The sequence below is a fragment of the Tenrec ecaudatus genome, chromosome 6 (assembly GCF_050624435.1).
Source record: "Tenrec ecaudatus isolate mTenEca1 chromosome 6, mTenEca1.hap1, whole genome shotgun sequence".
In the NCBI taxonomy this organism is placed as follows: Eukaryota; Metazoa; Chordata; class Mammalia; order Afrosoricida; family Tenrecidae; genus Tenrec; species Tenrec ecaudatus.
The window spans coordinates 71,358,976-71,386,131 of NC_134535.1; the positions used below are offsets into that span (position 1 = coordinate 71,358,976).

At 39.3% G+C, this 27,156-nt stretch overlaps 1 protein-coding gene across 2 annotated transcripts in view; it reads right to left on the reverse strand.

Moving 5' to 3' along the window:
* Positions 1 to 5,895: 5,895 nt before the first annotated feature.
* Positions 5,896 to 27,156, reverse strand: part of SLC16A7 (solute carrier family 16 member 7) — a 213,503-nt gene continuing 192,242 nt past the window's right edge. For both annotated transcript variants that reach the window (XM_075551357.1, XM_075551356.1), the window contains 3 exons: positions 18,123 to 18,266; positions 13,937 to 14,749; positions 5,896 to 11,926 (listed from right to left, as the gene is read on the reverse strand). In XM_075551357.1, coding sequence (XP_075407472.1) covers positions 11,658 to 11,926; positions 13,937 to 14,749; positions 18,123 to 18,266 — 1,226 coding nt within the window. In that variant the 3' untranslated portion in view covers positions 5,896 to 11,657. The remainder of the gene's footprint in view (positions 11,927 to 13,936; positions 14,750 to 18,122; positions 18,267 to 27,156) is intronic.

Sequence of the window (27,156 nt, forward strand, 5' to 3'; positions counted from 1 at the left end):
GTGTGCTCTGTGCTCGGGCATTAATTTTTAGGAAGTAAATAAGAGTGCTACCTCTAAAATAAAACTGTGCCACTTTTAAAATAAAAAAGCACACAAAATAAAATGGAATGTGGGCAAAAATCCAATAGATGCCGTGTTAGGAAGTATCTTCTTAATGATTTTGATATTGGTATACCAACATAGACTAGGAGATATCCTTCACCTTGCTTCTTAATACCTTCCCAATAGGTTCAGAATTATCTGATGTGCCAATCAGGTTATTCGAGAGCCACTGTTATTTTCCAAGTTACTTATTTTATGACTAACACAAATGGGTGTATGTATGCATTGAGGATTTGGAAATTTTTGTTGTATGAATGCTTTGGAAAACAAAATCATTCCTAATGACTTGAATGTTATAGATTTTAAAGTGTTCATATTTTGCATTAAAATTCAGTGTACAATTGCTAGACAAAATAACTTTCCACTGAGTTCCTGAAATGTTAATATATCCAACATTCTGTAGAGCCAATCATATGTCTCATAAATTTGACTACTTATGTCCCAAATGTGTGTGTGTGTGTGTGTTAACGGATAGTACACTTGTACTTGTTATTTTGCTACAGTAGCATTCCCTTATTGTGAAAAATCTGTGTTTCCTTATTCTAATTAATTAACTGTGCATAGAATGGGCAGATCTGGATTTATATTTCTGGAAATATCTTTGAGAGGGTTATAAGAAATAGACAAGAAGGTAGTTTCTAAATAAAAGTTCACAAACCAGCTTTTACAAAGTATAATTCAATTCAAAATATATTCACTTTGGACGTAAACAATTCATCACATAGGGTTGGAGTATATTTTTTTAGGAAATGAGAGAGGATTCAAAAAGCTCATTGAGAAATGCAGTGAAAAGATAATCAAATTTTCCATGAAGGTCTTGAAGCACCCTCATATTTATTTCCTTCATAAAGTTTGCTATTATGCATAGGATGGCTTCTGTAGTATAATGGAGAAAAGAAAATGGATTTTAAGTTAAAAGACCTGCGTTTATTAATTTATTTATGACAGAGGTGGGGAACACTGTCCCTCTAGCCATATAAGGCTGCAAGATCATCAATACCAGTTAATACCATAGGCCTCCATCAATGTTCCAGCCATTACCTTCGGGGTGAGTTAAATTAAATGCTCAACTAAATATAGCAGGCTAGCTTTTAAGTTGATAATGTCGTATGATCCAGAGTGATGGTTTAACTCCCCAATTGGCCCTTTGGGAGAAAAAGGGTTTCCTACTCTTCTTAAGTTTCCCACTGACTTAAGAGGACATGTGCGTGGGTCTATTGAGGCAAAACACATAACTCGTCATTTTTATTCTGTAACAATCAGAATATCTAATACCTTAACATGGAAGATTGGGAAGAGGAAGTGATTAAATATATATTTATCAGAATATAACACAAATAAAAATGTAATTATGTTCAATATTTAGAAATAATCATTGCAGTTCACATCTTTTCTCATTAAATTCAAAAGTTTGAATAAGAAATTTTTTAAATAGGTGATAGAAAAACTAATTTCAATGAAAAAAAAACACCGCCACTAAGTTGATTCTAACTCAGTCTACTATAAATGTATACTTCTTCAAAGAGAAAACTAAATATAAACAGATATAGTAGAAAAAACTAATTTTGGAAGTACTAAAGCCCTCCTCAAAAAAAAAAAAGAAAAAGAAAATCCTAGCGTGTGAGCCAAAAATGAGAACATTCCTTACTTTACCCTGAAATTTATGAGGTAAGGGTCCTATGCTTTTGTTTTTGTGAAACAAAATATTTTAATCAGCCTTAATAGACTATTGACTACCAGTAGTTTTTCTAGCTTATTTCATTATATATTAATTTAAAAGAAAGAAATTAAAAAGCTTTTTATTATGAAAATAAAATAAAAATCTTGAACTGGTTATGAACTTATGATCATTAAAATATTGCTTACAGCAATATTGCTGAATATTACCAAGAATTACAAATCAAACCTGAAAAGGTGTGGAGATAATCCAAGTAGAGTAAGTGTAAATAGATCTTAAATTAAAAATTCAAAATAAAAAATATTCCTAATTAGATACAAATATGCTAAGGGAATTGAATAAGATACTGTGAAAAACAGGGTGTTGGGGGAACAGCGAGTAAAATAAATATAGGGGAAAAGTTTCAAACCCAATCCAGGGATTATATACAGCAGCCAACTAAATAAGAAGGGGGAAAGAAAGAGGGGAGAAAAAAAACCATGGGTAGGGGGGAGCAGGGCAGTAACTCACACAATGAGGGTATTGTTTATATCTCCACAAGAGAGGGAGACTGGGACCAGGCTTCAACCTGATGCACTAAGATGTGAATACAGCAAACTGGCATGTACCAGGGAAACAATAGAAAGGTCTGTGGGGCAGCCCCAACCCCAACTATGTGGACAGCTCCCCCCACCAAAAAATGTACTTCAGAGGACAGCACTTGGGGCTACAGCTTGGGGAGAGGGGTACATCAGATTAGAGCACACGGGAGAAATGAAAAGGGATGGAGAGGGAGGAGAAGATGTCCTGGTCCACCAAGCCCTGAGGATGATGTTCCTGCTCGGAGCAGACAATTCATTGGGAGGACTACAGGGCCAGCCCCATCACAGGCCACAGCGTCCCTCACTGAACCATGGTGCTGTGGGGGACGGCTCTGGAGACACAGTGCTGGAAAAGTGCACGGTCTGGTCTGGCCCCATCACACTGGGGCGAGGCACTACAGACTGGCTCCATCACACTGGGGTGAGGCACTACAGTCTGGCTCCATCACACTGGGGCGAGGCACCACAGACTGGCTCCATCACACTGGGGCGAGGCACTACAGACTGGCTCCATCACACTGGGGCGAGGCACCACAGACTGGCCCCATCACACTGGGGCGAGGCACTACAGTCTGGCTCCATCACTCTGGGGCGAGGCACTACAGACTGACCCCATCACACTGGGGCGAGGCACTACAGTCTGGCTCCATCACTCTGGGGCGAGGCACCACAGACTGGCCCCATCACACTGGGGCGAGGCACTACAGTCTGGCTCCATCACTCTGGGGCGAGGCACTACAGACTGACCCCATCACACTGGGGCGAGGCACTACAGTCTGGCTCCATCACTCTGGGGCGAGGCACTACAGTCTGGCTCCATCACTCTGGGGCGAGGCACTACAGACTGACCCCATCACACTGGGGCGAGGCACTACAGTCTGGCTCCATCACTCTGGGGCGAGGCACTACAGACTGGCCCCATCACACTGGGGCGGGGCACTACAGACTGGCCCCATCACACTGGGGCGAGGCACTACAGAGCAAGCAGACTGATGAAACCCCAGGGAATACCTGAAAAGTAGACTTTGGAGACAGAGTGTGGCACCCCATTAGACTCGACTGGAAAAACTTGTAAAGTCTAACAAACAGACCTTGAACTATTTATTTACAGGCTTTTCCATTTTGGTCAGGGACTTTCTTCTAGCTATTGTTATTGTGTTTTTGGTGGCTGTTATCGTTTTGTTGGTTTTCACTTCCTTTGTTTTGTTATTTGGCTTTGCCAGGTTTTGCACTTATTAATGTATCCGCATGTCTATCTAGATAAGATAAGCGGGATAATAATTTGGAGATGAAAAGGATGGGACCAGTGGTTCCCCGGGGGGGGGTACAGGAGAGGGGAGGTGGGGGGGGTACAGGAGAAGGGGATGTGGGGGGGTACAGGAGAAGGGGAGGTGGGGGGGTACAGGAGAAGGGGGGTTGGGGGGGTACAGGAGAAGGGGGGTTGGGGGGGTACAGGAGAGGGGAGGTGGGGGGGGTACAGGAGAAGGGGAGGTGGGGGGGTACAGGAGAAGGGGAGTTGGGGGGGTACAGGAGAGGGGAGGTGGGGGGGTACAGGAGAAGGGGAGGTGGGGGGGTACAGGAGAAGGGGAGGTGGGGGGGTACAGGAGAGGGGAGGTGGGGGGGTACAGGAGAAGGGGAGGTGGGGGGGTACAGGAGAAGGGGAGGTGGGGGGGGTACAGGAGAGGGGAGGTGGGGGGGTACAGGAGAAGGGGAGGTGGGGGGGGTGCAGGAGAAGGGGGGGTGGGAGAAAGGAAAGGGGGCGGGCGGGTAACCATCCCAGGGACAAGGGAACAAGTTAACTATGATGAATGGAGGGAAGGTCAGAGGATGCCTAGTGGGGCTCAATCAAGGGCCATGTAGCAGCGAGACATTACTGAATCCGAATGAAAGCCGAACATGATGGTGGGACAAGAGGAAAGTAAAAGGAAATAGAGGAAAGAACCAGGAGGCAAAGGACATTTATAGAGGCCTAAATACAGGTATGTACATATGTAAATACTTATATAATGAGAGGGGAACAGAACTCTGTACTCATATCTATATGTTAAGATTTAAGGTTGCAGATGGACATTGGGCCTTGACTTAAGTCCTCCCTTAACACAAGAGCACTTTATTCTAACAATCCGGCATTCTGTGATGCTCACCTTCCCGACACGATAGTTGAGGACAAAATGGGTGCATAAGCAAATGTGGTGAAGAAAGCTGATGTGGGGAGGGAGGGTAAAAAATGAGGACCTGATGCCAGGGACTTAAGTGGAGAGCAAATGTTTTGAGAATCATGAGGGCAATGAACATACAAATGTGCTTTACACAAGTGATGTGTATATGGATTGTGATAAGAGTTGTATGAGCCCCTAATAAAATGATTAAAAAAAAAAAAAGAAAGCTGATGGTGCCTGGCTATCAAAAGATATAGTATCTGGTGTCTTAAAGGCTTGAAGATAAACAAGCAGCCATCTAGCTCAGAAGCAACGAAGCCCACATGGAAGAAGCACACCAGTCTGTGTGATCAATAGGTATCGATAGGATCAGATATCAGGCATCTAAGACCTAGAATAAAACTTACCTAAGGAGAATGGGGGGAGGCATGGAGTGGAGACCCAATGCCCATCCGTAGACAATTGGATATCCCCTCACAGAAGGGTCACAGAGAAGAGATGAGCCAGTCAGGGTGCAGTATAGCACCGATGAAGCACACAACTTTCCTCTCGTTCTTTGGTGCTTTCTTCACCCCACTATCATGATGTCAATTTTACCTTACAAAATCAGATTAGACCAGAGCATGCACACTGCTACAGATAAGAGCCCAAACACAGGGAATCCAGGTTCGAGAAAGTCCTTAGGGTCAACAATGAGAAGAGAGATACCAGGAGGATTAGGGGAGAAATGGGGAATCAATCACAAGGATCAACCTAGAACCCCCTCCCATGGGGACGAACAATGGAGAAGTGGGTGAGGGGAAATGGAGGACAATATAAGATATGAAAATAATAATCTATAACTTATCAAGGGTTCGTAATGGAGGGTAGGCAGGAGGAGAAGAAATGGGGAGATGATATCAGGGGCTCAAGTGGGAAGAGAATGCTTTGAAAATGATGATGGCGGCACATGTGCAAATGTGCTTGACACACTGCATGAATGTATGGATGTGATAAGAGATGTAAGAGTCCCCAGTAAAAGTATTAAAAAAAATTGGGGAAAAAGGAAAGTGTAAAAAAGCAAGGGATTGGGATAAGAGATATACTTGCTTTAAAATTTTTTCATAAGCTCAAAATTTCTTTTTGTAATACTCATGTCCTCTTAACGGATTTTAAAGCAATCATCCCTGCTATAATAATTCTTTTATGAACAGCACATAAGTGAAATAAAGTAATGACAAAACATAAAGGGCAAGAAGACCAGCTCAGAGGACCTTGGCAAACAGCTAAAATGTAAAGCATGCACAAAACGTTGATGGCAGAATAAAGCAGACTTAAAAATTATGGGAATGCTACAAATTGCCCATTGTGTAGAGTCTTAACAAAGCTTGATTTTAATGTAAGTATTATAATTACTATTTGCATATAATTATAATGATCATTTCCACAAATAACTAGGTCTCTCAGTCTTTAAGTGCATTTCTCAACGATAAGATCATGTGAATACATGGATATATACAAATGAAAATCTAAAAGGCAGGGAGGTGTGCAAAGATGTTTAGATTTTATGTCAATAATCATGATGTCATCACTGTTAGGGATTATCATCTGTGATATTACTGCACTGAAAGAACGCCATGGTGCTGTGATGTTTGTCAGCTTGATTTCTTAAAGTTGCAAGGCACTGTAAGAAAATTAGAAACACCCAGTGCCAAAACTAGAAGACTAAAATTCACATTCAATTAATGATTTATTTTGCATAGAGAAGACTCATATTAACACAGAACACACTAGAATACGAGCACATCCCTTACCCAGGAACCTTCAAGTCTATAGTCCACAAGGGATGCCTCATTTGTGATGGCTGGGCATGCCCGAGGGTGTAGCCTGCTGTCTCTAGGAATGGACCCATTTCTGCACATCACAAAAAAGATCAGATTCAGCTCAGGGGACCATCTGAAGAGTGGACAGAGAGAAATAGAAGTAAGCAGAATAATCACCGAGGATTTCCAGCTAGAGAGAGGGGCAGAAGTAATGCCAGTGGTCCCTACAGAATAGGTCGATGCAAAGAGGTTTGGGCACCATAAAAAATATGATAGAATGTAATAAAATGTGATAGACCAGTTGTGTACTAAATAATTAAAGTAAGTATATACTGCTGAGATGAATCAAGGAGTCCCTGGATCGTGCCCAGGAGGGTGTTAACCGACAGGTTGGCACTTGGAACTCATGCAGAGGTTCCTCAGAAGAAAGGACTGGTGATCTCATTCCAAGAGCTCACAGCCATCAAAAACACCAAGGAAGATGCAGCTGCTCTGAAACACAAAAGGTCGCCATGAGTCAGAATTGACTTGAAAGTATTTTTTTTAATGAACCAAATAATTTGCATCCCATAGTAATTTTTGTTTGTTTGTTTTGCACCTTAGGATAATCATAGTGATACAAATAATCCCTAAAATTGTAAATATGTTTCACAGTAAGTACTTTTGCATTATAATGAATAGCAACAAATATTTACGCATAAAGAAATAACATTCTCCTTCTAAATTAAAACTCAGGAAAGATGGATTATGCCTGAGTCATATAAACGTGCCAGAGTTTTTATGAGAAAATGTTATATTAAAACAATTATGGTTATGGTATAATCATTACCATTATGAGATAATTTGCATTGGGTAGAAAAGCAGGCAATTTAAAATTACATACGCAAGTCCTAGTAAGTTCGGTCTCCAATAAATACTAAATAAATTAGAGTATTTCGACGCAAACCTATTGGTTTATCAAAGTGTTTAAATTGTACCTGTTATTTTAAATACCTGAGCATCTGCAGCTTCTATTGGAAGGCACTATGGTTGTGAATAGCCTTAATTGTGAGATAACCCTGAGTTTTAGTGTGGGTGATGTCACATACTGGCTTTTTCTCTGGATAAATAGTTGAACTTCATTGTAGGTCTGTTTTATTCACTCATCTGTGATATCCGGCTAGTAACCTCTACCCACAGAGTTGTTTTGAATATTTAAAGGTATTATGTAGGTTAAGTGCATATCCCACAATATTTGTTTCCTTCTTATGTGGCATCCTTTCTCCTTATCAAATTAACTCTACCTTTTTTTTTAAATTGGAAGACTTTGATCTAACCCATATGAGCTCTTTAAGATATTCTTGAATGGAAAATACATTTCAACTAACTGATGAAGGGCATTTTATCTATACACACACACACACACATTCACATTTACACGTATATCATTACATGAAATGTATTATATTTATATGCTACACGTTTATTTCTATATTCTCAATTGTCATGTTGTGCAGCCAGAGACAGAGTATAAAATACCCTATCACCCAAACCCCTGCCTTTCGAGTGGATTCAGACTTTCAGCAACCTCATAGGTCAGCGTGGAACTGCCAGGGTTTCTGAGGCGGTCCATCATTCCGGCAGTGTACTTCCTAGTCTGTTTCACAGGGAGCGGTTACGAGGTTGGAGCCCCTGACCATTCAGTTAGCAGTTCAAAGCTGCTCATAAAATAATGAATGGTTTCGAACTACACCTTCCGACCAAACTAGTGGTTTATACTTATTTTCTAGAGTCCATATGAAACCCATGGTTCCATGAGCTTGTTGGCTGGAGCATGGCACTAAGGAAGTGACATTTAAGGGTCATGTAAATTACATGCTGACATCTTTCTTGCAATGTTAAGTATGGTGACTCCTTACCCTCTGCTCTTAAGTGTATGCTGGCGGGCCCCAAAAGGCATCAGGAAAGAGAGTGGGGGAAAGCTCAGCACATGTCTAGGCCCAATGCTCTATGAATAAATTAGTAAATAAAAAAGAAAATGTTACATGATGATAAATGTGGGGTGCTTGTTTTTCACACATTCTAATGTCATAGTTATTAACTTAACCATTGGACTAGAAGTGGAAACATATGCATTACCTAGTGATCATGTAGAATTCTATATTGGGATGGGGGTTGCTGGGCCTTCCATGGGGAATTTCAAGATGTAGATGTCTTTATCACAGCTTGAATATCTAAAACCTATCATTCCCCTTGGAGAAGAAGCATATTCACTACTAACTGTTGTAGGCACAGGGGCCACCCCCCTTTCTTCCTCTAGTCATGGACCTATAAGGTAGTAAACGTTTGAGGACAATGTTCTTTTAATCTTTAAAAGATGGTCAAAACAACAAATCTTCTAGCAAGTTTAAGTGGGATGGGTGAGGAGCTTGAGGGAGGGAGAATGAGAGGGATTGGTGAGAGGGTGGGGGGGGGGTGGAGAGAGACAGAGAGAGAAAACACAAATGGAATGATTTTGTCCTGGAATAATTCTGGAAGGAGTCCTCCTGGCACAGATACCTGTTCAGCTACCAACCAAGAGCTCAGCATACCTATCTTGCCAACCGTTCTTTGGGAGACAGATACAGAAAGCTGATTCTAGGATTACAGCCTTGGAAAACCTTTAGGGTAGTTCTACACTGTCCTGCAGGGTCACTCTGAGTTGGAAATGATTTGATGGGAACGGGTTTGGATTTGGGAAGATGACTACGGATTCTGTCTATATCAATGTTTCGCGTGTGCTCTGCTTTGCACTGGTGCAATTTTGTGTCCTGCCACATTACCAGGTGTCACATTTTTCATGTGCTTCAAATGTACAATTTTACTTCCTTTCCTTTTGGTAACAATATAATCAGTGTTTGAAATGAAGACAACCAACGAGCAAAGAACAAATGCTAGATGGCTTTCCTTTGATAAGAGACCCATCCGTCAGTGTATTAGTATTAGACAGGGTAAATGCAGCACCTCCCATGGAGTAGGCAAAGGATGTCTGGGAGTTCAGGACACTGATAGGCACTGACTAAGCATGACTTGACCAGCAGGTGACAAAAGGAGTAAGAACTAAGGAGGTAGCTTATAACTAAAAGCCCATAGTTACTGTATAGTCTCATGTATAAGCCAAGTTTTCCAGCATATTTTAATGCAATTTTTATAGTACAATTAAGTGCCTCAGCAGATATTCGGGTCAGCTTATACTCAAATATATACAGTACTTAGCCTTCCAGAGAATTCAGGATGATTTTTGAAATGTATCAGTGCTACACCGTGTATGAAACTGTGTTTCCTGCAACAAGTCAAAGTTGAATATAAAAGCATTAATAATACGAAAATAGCCAATTTAAGAATCAAGAACAGTTGAGACCAAAATGAAAAACAATGGGTAATACTTGCCACCTTTTCCCTAATTTATTTATACCAATGACATTGGCACCATTGTGTTCTACTTATCATTTGAAAACAACATATAATTCTTATACAAAAATGTTAAGTGAAATGAGGAATTTCAAAAAACTTCCTAGATATGAGCTAGTTGCTTTAACTATACATAAATGCTTCTGAGTTTTTAAATCAACTATTTACAAAGGCTTGGTGAATGGACGCATTCGTATGGGAGATCAGCATAGCATCTGCTTCTACTGCAATACAACTGGGAAAGCAAACTTCCCTTTGCCGTCACAAGAGTAGCATCACTTCGGTCATCAGTCACTAAGTAATTTTTATTAATAACAAAGTTAAACTTCAGAGTTGTAATTGTCAATATTGATAAGTTTAACAGTGACACACGCTCTTGTTTAAAAGTGCTTTCCTACGGATAATGAATGATGTTGAAAGCACAGCCCTAAGAGATGCTTCTGTGTTCAAGATTGATTTAGATCCCAGAAATGTTCAAACAGGGATCAAATGAGGAACTGCTAACTTAACCTGGGTTTCAGTATTGAAAGCTTCTTGCTATTAATGTTACAGACTATATTTACATTTCCAAGTCATACAAGGGGTCTTCATAAAATTCATGGAACTGAAAGACAATGGAGTTCTTTCCCCATAAACTTTTACTCACTCAGTTATGCTCTCGGCAGCAAAGAGTTTAACCAGTAGAGGGCAGAAGTTTCAAGTGCTGCTATTTCTATGAAGCATTTTCTGCGGCTGAGCTAAAAAGGCCGTTAATAGGTTTCTGGGTTTTGTTTATTGCTTTTTGCATTCTGCTGAGGAGAAGGTGCTAAAAGAGTTGGCAGAAATCATTAAAACTCCCTCCTACTGTGAATCAGCATTACTCAGATGAGTACTCATAACAGTAACGCTCTGATCACCTCAATGTCCCAGGAAAGCAGGAATTCAACCAATTTGTATGCATGTACACCAAGATTCCAGTTTGATTTATTTGGATGGTTCAGTAGGATCGTGAATCTCCAGGTCTTGTAAAAAGAAATTCCCTTTTAAAATTCTTTCTGAACTATAAATTTGTTTTTAAATTAATGAAGAGTTTTCAGCTAGAAATCATCTGGACTTTTAGTACATTTAGAACATTTAGTACATTTGCATATTCAATAAGATTCATCAATTATTTGCTAGCTCAGGTACTAATGGCTACCCCTGCATTGGGGCAGGACAACCACGTTCATGAACTAATCAGCAGGTCATAATAGTTAATAATTAACAATAATCAAATAATACTCATGTATAGTGGTTTAATAGGAGTTTTATTTTCTTCCTCTCTTTATCAAACTCATTTTATATATGCAAATACTTTTTATTTATGTTAGTCAACTGCATTTTTCTAATGAAGATCACTCTAATTTTCACTCAGGTTCTTATCCCTAAAACTCACCTTGTAAAATAATCTGCCGTTAACATTTTTGTCCCCATGGACTTTTTAAAAATACTGTGAAAATATACTTTAAACAATATTTGTCTTTTGTTCTCCAGATATGCTTTTGCGTGTGTGTGAATCTGTGTGTGTGAGGGGAGGATTTGTTTCCTTTCAATTTGACCATACATTTTAATACCAAATCACACATGAAATGTGGAGGCAAATCATGTTATAGAATCAAACATAATTTTCCTAAATATGATCAAGACTACCAGTCAATGGAAGACTTCAGTGTTTGCAGGTAAGCTCATTCCATGAAATTTTTTATATGCATAATCTCAAAATGTAAGCTTTTAATAATAAACATTTAAAATTTGCTATTGAAGAAAATATCATCCTTCCTTAATTTTAATTTCCCATTTCAACTAAAAACACACCCTTTCAAATATTTTGGAAAATATATACGCCTAAGAAAAGCAATAAACACTGAAATTAGAACTATACTTCTTGTTAAATGTTAGTTTCCCTTTCTGAGGGCGAGTTCCTTCCTTTAGAGCTTTGGATGCTATCAGAATGAGACTTCGATGTGTTCAAAGGTTCATATGATCGGGAGTCTTGCTGCATTTTGTTTTTCCTCGCTTCTTCCAACTTCTTTTCCTTGGCGAGCAGTCTGTAATTTATGGCGTTGCCAATGAGCAGCCACAGGCTGGCGCCAACCACAATCATCCCACAGGCAATGTACATGTACGCGTACTCTCCGGTTTCATCCACCAATTTGCCTGAGAGACAACATAATAATAAATTTAGCAACCTTTTTATATAAATTTGCTGCCAGATGTAATGCATCACTTTGTATTATTTAATATTAAATGAGACTTTTAATGAAAGGAAAATTATTCTTGACTTAGACTTCGACATATATGCATAGTTAAGACATGTGTAAAGCATTATATTAATCAATTTATTTTATTAAACACATGTAGTAAAATATGTAGTCACGGTATAGTACGTGCATATGTGTTTACATTTCTGCCTGTCCGCCTGTCTGAAGTATATTGTTCTACATGTGGAAATCCTCTACCCATTCCAATGCGTGCATGTGCCTTTTTCTCTTCCATGAGAGGAAAGCTCCAGTCTTTGGGAAAGGTGCAGAGGGGCTCAGAACGTTTTAAGAGTGGCTAATGTTTACTAATGCTCAGCATTGGACTGAGAACTGTATTTGAACATATCATTTATTCCTTGCAAGAGTGTAATGAAGTAATCTGTCCAGATATACAAAGCCAGTCAGTGGCAGAATATGGACCGTAGCCAATATCGGTCAGAATCTCACATTCTTAAAAGTTCTGCAAAATGGCTTCCCCAACCTTGTACAGCTTGGGTTGGGAAACATAAAATCAAATTAAATTTTTTAAAAAGCATATTCTCTTTTACTGCTGTATTAGTGAGAGTATAAACTGCAGCTGTTTAAGAATCAACGATACAATATCCGTTCATTCCAAACTACGCTGTCCCTATTGTGTGCCAGACACACACTCCCAGCAGTCATCGAATGTGATAGAAACGCAGCTACTGTAAAGGTCAGAGTATTAGGAGTAGCTGCCAGCTGATATAGAATGGGAAATGGAGACATTTTGGTTACAGTCTAAGACTTTCAACACTGAGGACCTACATTAATTGTTGCCATTGCTCCTGTTAGCAGACTTGCTTGGTAACACTGATATAGCAAGGACAGATACGGTGCTATGAAAGTGATATAAATAATATTATTCTTTTCTTCTCCCCTCTATGGATCATGAAACAGAATGTTCTGTTTTTATCAAAAGTTTTGTCATTAATAAAGTAGACTCTGAAATGCATTTGGTCAAAATAATTCTGTGTCAAAAACACAAGGCAATTGCTCTTGTTTTACGTAACAAAGTCACCTGGCTGAGGAATAGACTAGCTACTGACTTTCACTCGACAACCCTGTTTGTTGGTATGATGCAGGCATGGCAGGCTGGCATGCTCTGGCAGGCAGAGAAAGCAACAGGTACACAGGGTTAAGGATTGGGAAGTTTGGAGTGCCTAAGAAGGAAGGCCCTGGGTAACAAAAGCCTGGAAAACCCGATGAGATGCTGTTAAAATCTCTGAGTCAGAATTGCCTCTAGGGCAGCTAATATATTAATAAGAGACTTGTGAATATATAATGCATTATTAATGATATATTAATAACATATTAATATAACACATATACACACATGCACATAAAGATCAGAAATATTGAAAAATAGCCTTGATGGCAACTAACAAGTTCAGCAACACACACATACTTATATATTCTTATCAGTGTATTAGTATTTCTTAAGCACATTCAAAGTTCCACAGAAATCTAAAGCCATTGGCACACTGATTAAGAATATTTGAGCAGAATTATTTTGAAATTTTGGCTTATTTAAATATGCATATGAGAAGTCATCTCACCAATGATAAAAGGAAAAAAGATCGTATTTTCCTGACATTTTAAAAGAACAAAATAACAGATGTAGATAAAATTCTGACAAATATGATATTAAGTGTAGTATCACTTGAATTCTTAAAATCAGAGGGTCAAGCTGAAATTAATTTAGGTCTACAATCAATTGATTATGAAAGTTTTAAAGATATAATAAAACTTAGAATGATCAGACCATGGTCCTGTAAGCTATTAATATTTATTGTGATAATCCTTATTATTTACTGCCAAGAATATTCTCAGCTCATAAATGTTCATTGTATCCTCCATCCCTTTCCTCCATGTGAAATGGGCTTACCAGCAAGAGGAGGGCCAAGAAGAACGGGGCAGCATTCCACAACGGTGGTAAGTCCCACAGCACTGGAAAACCGCGCAGCCCCCACAAGGTCCATGAGGGTCTCAAAGAGGATAGCGCTTACACTTCCAAATCCCAAGCCAAAGAATATGGCATATATCACCAGGCTTGTGTAATCCCCTGCCAACGGGCACAGGAGATGGCAGATTCCTGTGAACATAACTGCAAAACTGAAGAAGTACTGGATGCGGGGCCGGATAAGCTTGTGGTTTGCGATCAGTCCTACCGAAGGCCTGGCAAACATATCCACGAAGGCCATAACAGACAGCAAAAACGCGGCGGAATACTCATCAATGCCCTGGTCCTTGGCATAAGGAGCCAAGAATATAACAGGGGCAAAAAAACCCAGAAACATGATCACATTTCCAGATAGATATATAAGAAAGCCCCTGTGCTTAAAGAGGGTGAAATCTAAATACTTAGTAAGCTTTTCCATACTTGATTTTTTCTTGTGGCTTTTCTTCAGACCTGATTCTTCCCCTCTTATGACAATCTTATTTTTAGATTTGGTTTGTCTGGGTCCGACAGGTCGCATGAGGGACCCAGCCACACAGGCATTCAAAAATATGCCTCCCAAAATCAAGAAACTTCCTTTCCAGCCATAATTATTAAAAAGAAACTGATTGAAAGGAGCCAATGTACTTAAGAACACAGGACTTCCTGCCATGGCCAATCCATTTGCCATGGGTCGTTTCTTTAAGAAGTATTTGCCAATTATCGTTAAGGCAGGTTGCAGATTGAAGGCTAATCCTAAACCTGAAAAAGAGCAAAACAAAAGCAAAGTAGAGCCAACTGCAAACACACATACGCACACGACTCACAAAAGACACTCAGGTGGTAAGGTTGAACCAACAATGCAACTGCGTGGGAACATTTGTGGTGACCACAAACATAAATGGAATTTTTTAATGCAAATTTCCCATACCTGGACATTGATATTACACTTTAATGCCATCTTAAACCACACACATGAAACTACTCACTTCTATTAATACTTGAATAATCAACCACAAAATAGGCTGAAACTAGGGCAACGTAAATTCTTAATTAAAATCTAATTCTACAGATTAATTTATCTCTCAATTACACATTTACACACAAAGATGTATCAGAAATAGAGCTCTTCCTTGGAGGCAAGGACTCATCTAAAAGGTTGAATGCCTTATTTTACTGTCAGAGTAGAACGAATGCAATCAGACTAACAACCATCCTGGGAAACAACCTGACACCTCACCAGAGACAGTTATTCCAATACCATGAAAATAATTTTAAAAAGAGAAATCAATTTACATAGTCCACATATGAAGATGCACACGGTTGTTAAAGTAGAGAATGTGTCCAGGGAAACAAGCTTATCTGAGGGATTAAAGTTGATTGTTAGTGAGTGAGATGTTTCCACTCTCTTTAGGAGCTGTGATGGTGGCTTGGTTAGGCCAAAAGCCATGGCTCTGAAACCACCCACCACTTCACTGGAAAAGATTTGGCCAACTGCTTCATAAAGATCACAGGGTGGGACCCTTGATTGGGCAGTTCTTCTCAACTTTCGGGGTGGCTATCAGTACAAATGGACTTGATGGTAATGAAAGGGGACTCTGTGGTAGTGGATGTTACCTTTTAGAAATGAAGCACCGCTTCAGCACCCCAAGTTTCCATTTGTTAATAATGACAAAAGGTTGCTTTACAAAGTACACACAGTGACTCAATAGAAGCTGCTCTTTTGTCTGTCTTCGTCTAGGCATTAATCTGTATCAGTTTGGGGGCACATGAACTGAGAAAGGAGCTTGGGGTGCAATCTGGGTAAGCACTAACGGCTAACTGCAAGGTAGGTAGTTCAAACCCACCAGCTGTTCTACAGGAGAAAGATGAAGCTGTTCCCTCTCTTGGAATTTTGCAAACTTGGGAACAATTATAGGGGTTGCTATGAGTCAGAACAAACTCAAATGGCAGTGGGTTTGGTTAAAGGTTATGGTATGGATTAAGGCACAAATCTTTATTAAAAAATTTACAGAAATTGAGACTGTGTTGTTAAGCAGTTAATTACTAAGGTTCTTGGACCCACGGGTTTTGATATAGAGACGTACTCTTGTAAATGCAAACAGTGTCTATGAGGAAAAGAGCCCCTAAAAGTTGGCCCAAAGCAAGCATATGCTTTGGGGAAATGACAGGCCAATGGATTCTTAGATTCTATCTCAGCCACAGCTGAGTGCCAGTATCATTTACAATATTCTAGACTCTGACAATGCCTAGATATAAAATGATTCTCCTCTACAAGGTCAAAAGGTGTTTTCCCATGTTAAACGAATAGGGGAGTTTAGGTAAATTATAAAGAGGATGATTTTAATTAATATCATTGTTGTTTACAATATTAACTTATCTTTTTCATTAAATACAACATAAGCCTATTGTGGTTAGATTGATTTAACATCACTACAAAAGAGAACTCTATTTACTTTTCTGTCCATAAACATAGGGGGGAAATTAGTCTCTTTAATATCTTGAAATCTAATTTTTCTTGAAACATTGAATATAGTTTAAAAGGTATTTATTATTGATGTTAATAAAAATGGCTCTAAATTGATAGGTGAATAGAGTAAATAAACAAAAATGAGAATGTCTGACGTGTCTACAGTGAGAAACTATGAAGTGACAGTATGTCATTTCAAAATATTTGTATTATCTGTAAATATGTCTCACAGAACTTTTCACCTAGTGCAATATCACTCAAGGAAGACATATCATCATAGGGTCCCATTACTGAGAAAAACACAGCAATGACCTTATTGTTAAAGTTTTAAAAGTACACAAATGATACATCATATTTTGGCAACATTTAAAACATGAGTGAAAAGAAAATAAGTCATGAAAAATCATTTTTTTGAAGTTAAGCTATTTATATACAAAAAAGTTTGTATCAATCATACCATAACAATGAAGGGTCAAGTGAAACTCGAAAAGCAACACAACAAAAAACTAACAACAACAACACAGCCATCAAAGTTATTTTATTTTTTGACATTTATAAGATAGCCAGGGTATTTTCAATGGCCTCATATGCATGTGAAAGTTGATCGCTGAATAAGGAAGACCAAAGAATGATTGATGCACTTGAATTATGACACTGGTGAAGAGTATTCAAACTACCATGGACTGCTAAAAGGACAAATTTGTTTTGGAAGAAGTATAGCCAGAATGCTCTTTAGAGGAGAAGATTGTGAGACTAATCTCATGTACTTTGTACATGTTGCCAAGAGCGATCGATCTCTGGAGAAGGACATCATGCTTGGTAAAATGGCGGGGTTACCGAAAGAGAGGAAGATGCTTAATCAGTTGGATTAGCTCAATGGCTATAGCAATGGGCTCAAGCATGAGAACAATTGTAAGGGTGGCCCAAGATTGGGCAGTGTTTTATTCTGTTGGGCAATGGATTGCTATGGGCCAGAAGCAACAAGATAGCATCTAACAACAACAGGATAACACATAAGTAAAGAGGGACATTTTCCAAAAGCCAAACTCGCTGATGCGGAGTCTATTCTAACTCATACCAACCCTGTAGGATGTAGTAGAAAGTCCTCTATGGGCTTTCCACACTGTATATCTTTATGGGAACAGAAAGTCTCATCTTTCTCCCTGAGTGGCTGGTTTCGAACTGCTGACCCTTCAGTTAGCAACCTAACACATAAACCAGGAGTGAAATTTTTAAAAAGTTGTTTCCTTTTTGATGGTTATAGGACATCACATAACATGTTAGATAATATGGTGTTGTTTCTTGAAATGAGTTTGCTAGACCACTCTACTTAATATTTTGATACATTAGCATAAAACACTCTATATTGTATTTGATATAAAAGTAAATTCAAAGAATGTCAGTTAATATTCTTTTTTTAATCATTTTATTAGGAGCTCATACAACTCTTGTCACAATCCATACATACATCAACTGTGTAAAGCACATCTATACATTCACTGCCTCATCATTCTCAAAATATTTGCTCTCCACTTAAGCCCCTGGCATCGGCTCCTGATTTTACCCCTCCCTCACTTCCTGCTCCCCCCTCCCTCAAGAACCCAGAAAATTTATAAATTATTATTCTATGTAAAACAAAAAAATTGAAAACAAATCTTGACTTACCTCCAATGAATCCCACGGTGAGGTAAAGCTCTATAACACTGGTGCTAAAAGATGCACTGACCATTCCCAAACAGCACAGTAAACCTCCTACTATCACCACTGGACGGCTGCCGTATTTATTCACCAAGATGCTACTTATGGGACCTGAAGCAGAGTGAGGAGAGAGAAAGCTTCGGTTACTGGGTTGGTTGCTTACACCTACTACTCACACACCGAACAGTTCACTATCCAACTACTTTGTGCATCACCAATATCAAGCTCTGAGGCCAGAATAATGCTGACTGTGATGCTTGAGGTCATGTGTCAACTTGTCAGGGCCCTGAGTCTCTGTCTTGGCAGTTACGTGATATGATTTGACAGGTATATAATGATGTAGTCATCCTCCATTTGAAATCAGATGTAGCTATCTTTCATTTCCATGTAAGGTTGGTTTTAATGACCTGTTCTTTGGAGCCTACCCACGTCAATAACTGAGGAGTAGATATACTTACTTTAAGAACAATTATTTGTGAAAGTTTAGAAAACACACATTTTAATGGTGAAAAAGCATGATGAGCACTTTTTATTACTTCACAAATAATCAGTTTGAATTGCTCCCATTAATCATGTACATGAAAACACAGGAAATTAAACAATAAATTAGATTTAACACTTGGTTCACTTTTGATGGGAATCATTCAAATTTTAATACAGGTTTTTCAAATACCTTAGTGAGAAAGGAAAAATAGAATTGATTAGTTTTACTTAATCATTAAATTTAGCAAAAGAAGTTTCATAAAATTCCAACTGATTCCTTTCTTACATTTTCTAAAGCCATTAAATGAACCCAGTTTTACTAAAATGTAACATGTTTTGGGAAATCTTCAGTTTAAAAATGAATTAGCTGATTCATACAAAGGATAAACAATAAACACTATAATTTCCGTATATTATAATCTAGAAGAGCATAAGCCATCCATCAACGATTTTAGGAATTGTGACGGAGGTGGTGATACATTCTAGAATGTAAGTAGCAATTTAAAGGCTTTTATCAACTACTTGGATAAAAGTGCCTTTTCACAGTATTGCTTTTATGTGCACATTGTTTTTTCCGCAGCACTTCAATAATGAAAAAATGGATTAATTGCTACATCTTATAAATTAGCCCACTTAAATGGCATAAATTTAAAATTTAACATAGTATATGAAGCACAGCCTAATTTTCAAGGTGTGGCAAACAACTAGTATCTGTACAGCACACATCAGCTGTTCCCTCGCCCTCTTGGTAATTACATAATCTGGTGTCAATCTGAGTATTCAGAGTGAAGGGATGGAGTCTGCTTTGTCATTCAGATCGTAGCCAATGAGGCCACTGTTTGGGCGTGGCCTTCTCTTGAGGATTCTGGGAACTCGTGTATCCTCCTTGGAGGCTGGAGGCACACTCTCTCTGCTCACTCCCTGGGAGACATTGCAGCTGAGGAGCCATGTGGAGATCCCTGCCAGCGCTGAGATGTTTACAAGACTTCCCACCCACTGGCTGCTGATCTGCCTGCATTTGGTGTCATTGCTTGTGTTTCGTGAGTCTGAAGAGGACTTTATAGAATGCTATCAAACATATGGGTTAATATCGGACTTATTGACTTGATCTGGACTTGGCTGGGATCTTTTCTCAATATTCAACTGCTCTTGTACATAAAGCTCTCTTTTATACACATATGAGTGTCTCTATGCACTTGTTTCTCTAGTCTATCCAGACTAACAAATTCTCCCTTCACTATCAGGATGGAGGGAAATCACTAATAGAAATATTCTGAAGAGCTTGCTTTTAAAATTATTCTATTTTTTATGATGAAATGCAGGCTCTAATTTTAAAAAGTAATTCTACTTAAAACTTTAATACTTTAGTTAAATGATTTCCTATAATGAAACTATTTACATAACTAATATGTAATATTTATCTAGCAAAATGAGCACCATTGAGAGCAGAGTGATCTATTGCACTCACCAAAGCTCTTTATCCTTTACTATTAAATGCTGATAGGAGGTCATAAAACAGCCCTACTTTATAATAGTGGTTGCCCAAACGAAAGATTTTGATATAGAATAAATGTCATTTATTTGGTAAAAAACTATCTTGTCGTCATGGTATAAAGGAAAAGACCATTATTTTTTCATTTTATTGATGATTTGGTTAATCATATTGAGGAGAAAGAAGAAACTGAGATTAAATGAATGCATGACCATCCCAGGACAGCTGCTAGACTCGAAAGTGCCCCCACTGACCAATCTGAGGCATGTCAAAATTAAATCCCTAAGTCCGTTCCTTCATTTATTATTTCAATTGCTGAGAAAGTCTACTCAACATGAGCTTTTCATGTAATCATGATGCTTAATAAATAGATATGCTCCCTCCTAAAAGAAAAATTGCTACCTGCCTAGAATTATAGCTAAACGGTAACTGCATAGAGGAAAAGTATTATTCATCAATATTTTGTTCTATTTGCTTGTCAAGAGGTTAAAGAGGAGGGTAGCAAACAGCACGGAAAATGAGTAATATCTTATTACTAAAAGCTTAAACAAAACCAGACTGTACCTAAACTAGACTGATATACCCACTTACTTCTTTTGATGCATATTAATATCTACCCCAGAGTGTTTAGAGTCAGGGATAGGAGCTATTTTCATGCTAGGTATGGAACTGAGTCAATGTGGACTTACAGTGACAACGTCGGACAGGGTGGAACTGCCCCTGTGGGTTTCCTGAGATGTAACAGTTGATTAAATTTAGGGTCAAAGTGATGAATGTATCTGTTCAAAGTCACATCCATATTCAGTGGTAGGATGTGGGTGTGGACCTAGGTTCATCTGGTTATACCAGCTGTACTTTAAAAAAAAACTAAAAAGCTATTTATTAATTTTAAGTGTTCAATAGGATACTATTAAAAAGAAAATGTAGCATCTCCTAATGTAAAGTTAATAATTGACAATGGCTTCTGGTGAAGGTATCTCTTTTATTATTATTAAATACTTTTATTGAGGGTTCTTACATCTCTTATCACAATCCATACATTCATCCAGTGTGTCTAGCACATGTGCACATAGGCCGCCATCATTATTTTCAAAGCATTCTCTTCCCACTTGAGCTCCTGGTATCAGCTCCCCATTTCATCCCCCTCTCTACCCCCACCCACCTACCCTCAAGAAACCTTGATGATATAGATTATTATTTTCATATCTTACATTGTCCTCCATTGCCCCACACACAATTTTTGGTTGTTCGCCCCCTGGGAGGGGGTTCTAGGTTGATCCTTGTGATTGATTGCCCCTTTCTCCCCCCACCCTCCCCTAATCCTCTGGTATACTTTTAGCTGCTGTATGGAAAGAATTAGCATAGAAAACTGCTATCCACTAGGACAAAATGGTGAGCCTTTATGGGGCTGCATAAATGAATGTGGGATTCACAAAGAATTTTTCAACAGCAAACATTTTCTGAATGAGCAACGACCTTCAATTTTTCAAAAGCAACTCTGACCTTTGGCTATGACCTCTCTAAGCATTCTTCTGCCATTTGGTACCAGCTCTGGTGGTACAGGGGGCTATATGTTGAGCTGCTAACGGCTAGGTCAGCAGTTCAAACCACCAGCTACTCTATAGGAGAAAAATGAGGATTTCTACTGCTATAAAGACTTACAATGTCAGGAATCCACAGGGAAAGTCCTAGTCTGTCCTACAGGGTTACTCAGCACTGACATCGACCAGATGACAGTGTGAGCTTTGATGGCGTTCTCAGCATTGAGGGTTAAAAAAATCAAAATCTCTATCAACTCTGAAAAATGCTGATGATGCTCTCTATCCTGCAATATTAATATCCCACCAAGATTTAATTTAAGTAAAAATAAACAAGCACATCTATCACAACGGAATGCAATTAAAATGCATACCAAATTATATGTATATCAAATAATTGTCTAAAATAAATTTTGCTATTATTTTTATCAGTAAATGTGTAATGTTATTATCTTATATACCTAGAGTTGTGTAAAATTGTCTTGAGTAAAGGGGTCATGAATGGCAAGAGTTTAAGAAGCTTTGCTCTAGTAAGGCTGCTTGCAAGGTTGGCCCTTGGCTGGCATGGAGTATCTTAGATATTTAGGAACATTTCCACCAATCTCTACCCACATGAATGCTTCACTCTGCTGAACCTACACACAGTGAGGCTTATGCCAAGCATCTGCTTTACGTCTGCGAGTCTAGAATTTGGGTATTTGCCAAACAGAGAGTGTATTCAGGACCAGCCCCCCAAATCTGCTTGGAGCATTCTAGTACACAACACTTCTCATGCATAGTCACCTGCTGCTGGAGGAATTAAACCTGTCCTGCGTGACCAAGAAAGACAGAGCGTTGAAGCATTGGCACGCTAACCAAAAACCGCAGCCGAATCTCCCAGAGAAAGATGTGGCAGCGCTGCTACGTAGATTTACCACCTTGGAAACTCTACCAGGAAGCGCTATTCTCTCCTATAGAGTCCCTATGAGCTGGGATCATTTGATTTGGGTTTTGATCTCTGTGTGACTGCCCTGGGAGAAGGATCTTGGAATGCTGTGTCTGGTTTCCTCTGACCTTAGACTCATGCATGTTGCCCATCGTTGGTTTTGCTCTGTGTCCTTTCACTGTAATAATTCATAGCCTCAAGCATGATTATATGCTGTGCCCTGCGAGTTTTTCTAACTCATCATCATACCTACCACGGGTCTTAGAGCCTCCTGATGTGACTATTATACTTTCTTCTTCTACTTATATCACAGTTTTGCAGTTATAATCAGACAACTTTCATTACCTATTTTAAAATGTAAGACCTGTTAAATATGAGCAAGTCGATGACTTCATATTTTGCTATTCTGTTCTTCAGGCACGAATTCATTCTGGAGCTTGTGTCTACTTCTTCTGTCTGTTGCATGAGCACATGATAAATGCTACACGAAAATATGGAGCTATGTTGTGTAATGAACACTTCATAAAATATATTTGATCCATCTAAAACCATGAACTGGAATTGACTATCAATTTGAGCTATATAAAAATTTTATGCCGAGCATAAACACTAAGAAGAAATGATAAACTGCTGTAATTCATTTTTCATTTGCTTTATTTCAAATTTGTATATGTAGTATCCTGTCAAACAAGATGACGAAAAGCACTAGCACGAGGCCGGGAGAGGGAACTCCTTTGGAGCTGCTGACATTTTCTGTGCTGATTACCTTCTTTTAAGGAGGGGAGCTTTCCAAATTCAAGAGATTCTGAGTTGGAACCCTGCTGCTATTTTAACTTGGGGAGTGGGTGGGATTCTGTTCATTAACAGTGCACTTGCCCGAGGTTTCGCTCCACACTGACCCTGGGATTTTCCAGCTGCCTGGGTCATGCCTCCACGTGAAGTCCCTGAGTGACACGAGGGAATGTTCTGCAAGCAGGTGCACTTGCTTTTACAAAGAACGGAAGTGAAAATATCACACGGGTGAATCGTGGGAGGGAGCAGGTTGCTCAATGACAACTGCCTCAGTTTGATGTATTAGCACTCATCCAGCTCTGTGAACGATGAATTTTTATGTCAGTTAAAGACACCCATCAGCTGCTCACTCAACATCTCAATGATATTTTAAGTGTCTCAGGGGCATACAAAGGGTTAGAACAAGTGGTTTGTTGTTGCTATCTAAATCAAGGAGCCAGGAATGTACTCGATGGAAACATAAAAGGCGTGCGGTTTCTTCCAGTGCTACCTCAGTTCAATGTGGAGTGTAAGAATGTGTGTGCACGTGTCTACAGGTGCATTGTGGTTTTAATGCAAAGAACAAAGTGCCAAGAGAACGCGCCCCTTTCACCTACGTTCCAGTGAACTCTGGAGGGGCAGTAGCAATGCCTATTCCCACTTCATTCTAGGACATAAACAGTCAACATCGGAGAAATGATAACTCGTGTTACCCTCACCTTCCGGGGGCATTGCTCTTGCATACTGTGGTAGTTCACATAAGGACTTTAAACTTGAAGTGTAGGGGTGAAGTCCAGCCTGTCAGTCAGGTCACAGCCTGATGGGGCCTCTTTGTGGGCATGACTTCCTTACAAGGAGGCTCCTGGGAACCTTCCCCCACCCCACCATTCTCTTCGTTACTTTCCTGCTGTGGAGTCGCTCAGAGCATTGCCAGAGACACCACAATGGGTCCACACAACCCTGCACCCACCGCCTGTGAGCTCTGGCATGCTGCATCATTGCACGCGGCGACATGAGTCTGAAGAGGGACTTGTGGACTGGTACTGGATTTATGGACTACTATTGTACTTAATGACTTATTCAGCACTGGGCTGGGATGTTTGCTTGATATATAATTACCTCTTGATATAAAGCTCTCTCTTACTCATATATGAGCATTACTGGATTTGTTTCTCTAGTCAACCTGGCCCAACACACATGCCAACTGGGTCTGGCTTTGTTTCTGCTTTCTCTTTGCAGAGAACCCATCAGGAACCCAACTTTGACTGTGCAGCCATGTGCTCCGAGAATTACACTTTATATTGAAGTCAGAGTAAATCCTGATTCGTCTACGATAGCCAGTCATGGTAATTGTCTCTCTCTCTCGTATTAAGCCAAACTTCATTGCAGGGAGAACAGTTAAAGAAAAGCCTCGATACGTGTTGCTTGCTTGGTACTGTATGTCTCTGATGGCCATCTTGCAAAATCACTGGATCATTTCACACGTGCACAGAAATAGCATACAAGCAAAGTACATCATTTAAAAATTATAAAAGCTCAATTCAATTCAGAGCCAGTGTCATAATTCCATAGCCAGTATAGTGAAGATATAAGAGAGAGATGAGGCCTTCTACTCCCATAGAGTTGCAGTCTTGAGAAACCCTACAAGGGCAGCTCTATCCCGCTCTATAGTGTGTCCCTGAATTGGAATTGACTGGAGGGCAGTGACTATTTTATAATAAAATAATGACTTAGGGAATTGTCTTGATAGACTCCATTTGTATATTCGTGGTAGAATGAAACAATGCCACCATGATGCACACCATGCAGAAGCATCTAGCCAGGGCAACTGGTACCCAAGGTAAAAAGACAAGTCATAGAAGGCGGCACTTTGTAAAGGGCCTCTCCATTGATTTAGCTTTAAATCAAAGCCAACTCCAGGGACCTCAAGTCACTTGACTCATGCAAACCCATATGTTACAAGTAAAACTACTCTCTGGGGTTTTCTTGATTGTAATCTTAATAGAAGCAGACTGCCACGCCTTTCTTCTGCTGTGCTGCCAGCTAGGTTCACATTGTCAGTCTTTAGGTGACCTGTTCATTGCCCATGCTTTGCACCACACCTAAGGACCTCTAGAACAGCCAGGCTATATTTGGGAACTACTTATCCAGAGCCTAAGTATGTGGCCTATTCTGTATGATGGGATAAGGTGGTTACCGGTGCAAAAAAAGCAAGAAGTGTGTTAAGACAGCAAGGTAGGCATAGTAACCAGGAAGATCAAAATAGTACCTCAATCTCAGCTCCTAGCTATTTCCTCACATAAAATGACCACTCTCAGGACACTTCTCCTTGACTATATCTGTAGACTGTTCCCAGATGACGTGTAAATGTTCTGAATTCTCCATCGGGGGAACAAACAGTAACACATTCAAAAGGGTAGCTCTGCCAAGAGTTTCCTTAGACATTTTGGCATTCTCTATTCCAAGGAATTATTAGATATCAGGCATCTTCTTCTGTTCCCTGCCAAGACTGTGTGGTCACATGAAATAATGTAACACTTAATTTGAAATGCCAAATGTTCTGATGTATGCTGGTATGTACAGCATGCTTTTAGAAGAGCATTCTGCTAAAAATAAAACTACCATTGTTTCTTATGGTGATCAATTTAAAAGAAAATTAAAATCACGTATATTCACCACATAACGGTACAGGTAAGAGCAGAGAATAGCAGAGGGCTTCAGGTACAACACATAGTTTAAGGTCAATCACGGTTTTCTTTATAAGGAAGACTACTAGAAAAGTAGTCGCAACTACACAGAGACTGCACACGCTCCACGGCAGATCATGCAGGAGGTGTCTATTTCCAGGTTGAACTTAAGTAGTAAATATACCAATCTAAGTATTCAGAGTTAGAAACACATTATCACACATAGAAAGGGCATTTTTCTTTTTCTACAATAGGAAAAAACATCATTCATCTTATTTACTGAATATGTACTGGGACTCACTCCAATTAAGTGAAACCATGTTGAATGAAGGCCAGAGATGGGACCCAAGTTTCAAACATTTTACCTCCAAACACACGTACATTCCCCAGCCATCTTCACAATTAATGCGTAATGCTGCCAACACACATGGTACAGTTTTAAAAATGAAATGGAATACTGCAATCATCTCAGAGGCAGTTAAAATAAACACTTGGCTTAATATCTAACAGAGAATTCATGCACAATATGTAACAAATGATAATGAAACCATTAACCAATCCACGTCTCCCTTCATATCTTTGTATAATATGCACTGACAAGTTCACTGTGAAACTATAGCAGCTAAGGCTCATGTGCCCTACCCTTTATGGGCACCTTCTAAAAACCTGAGACATTCTAGCAATGTGCTCATATGCTCATGTTAGTAAAATTCAAAAAAGTATGTATAGATGTATTGATGTCTATCCATCTAGCTATCTCAAAGAGTTCCTGTCAAATGGTACAATTTTCAGGGGCAAAAATGCAGACCTACTCCTGAAAGGCCAGCATTTACTGGAGGCAGTTGGAATATAAGTTTCAAATTAAAACTATGTGTCACAACACTGAATTTCGATATTGTTTTCTTTTTAGAACAACCAAGTTGCATTGTAGTCACAAAAATCTATGATTTTAAACTAAGTATTGACCTACGGATTTGGGGAAATTATATGGTGTCCACAAGAACATGGTATCGGTTTTCTATGGTCATAGAAAACACAGCCTGCCTATTTCTGATATACAAGTAAACCTCATTGGAAAAACACAAGGACTAGGTTTAAAGTGCAG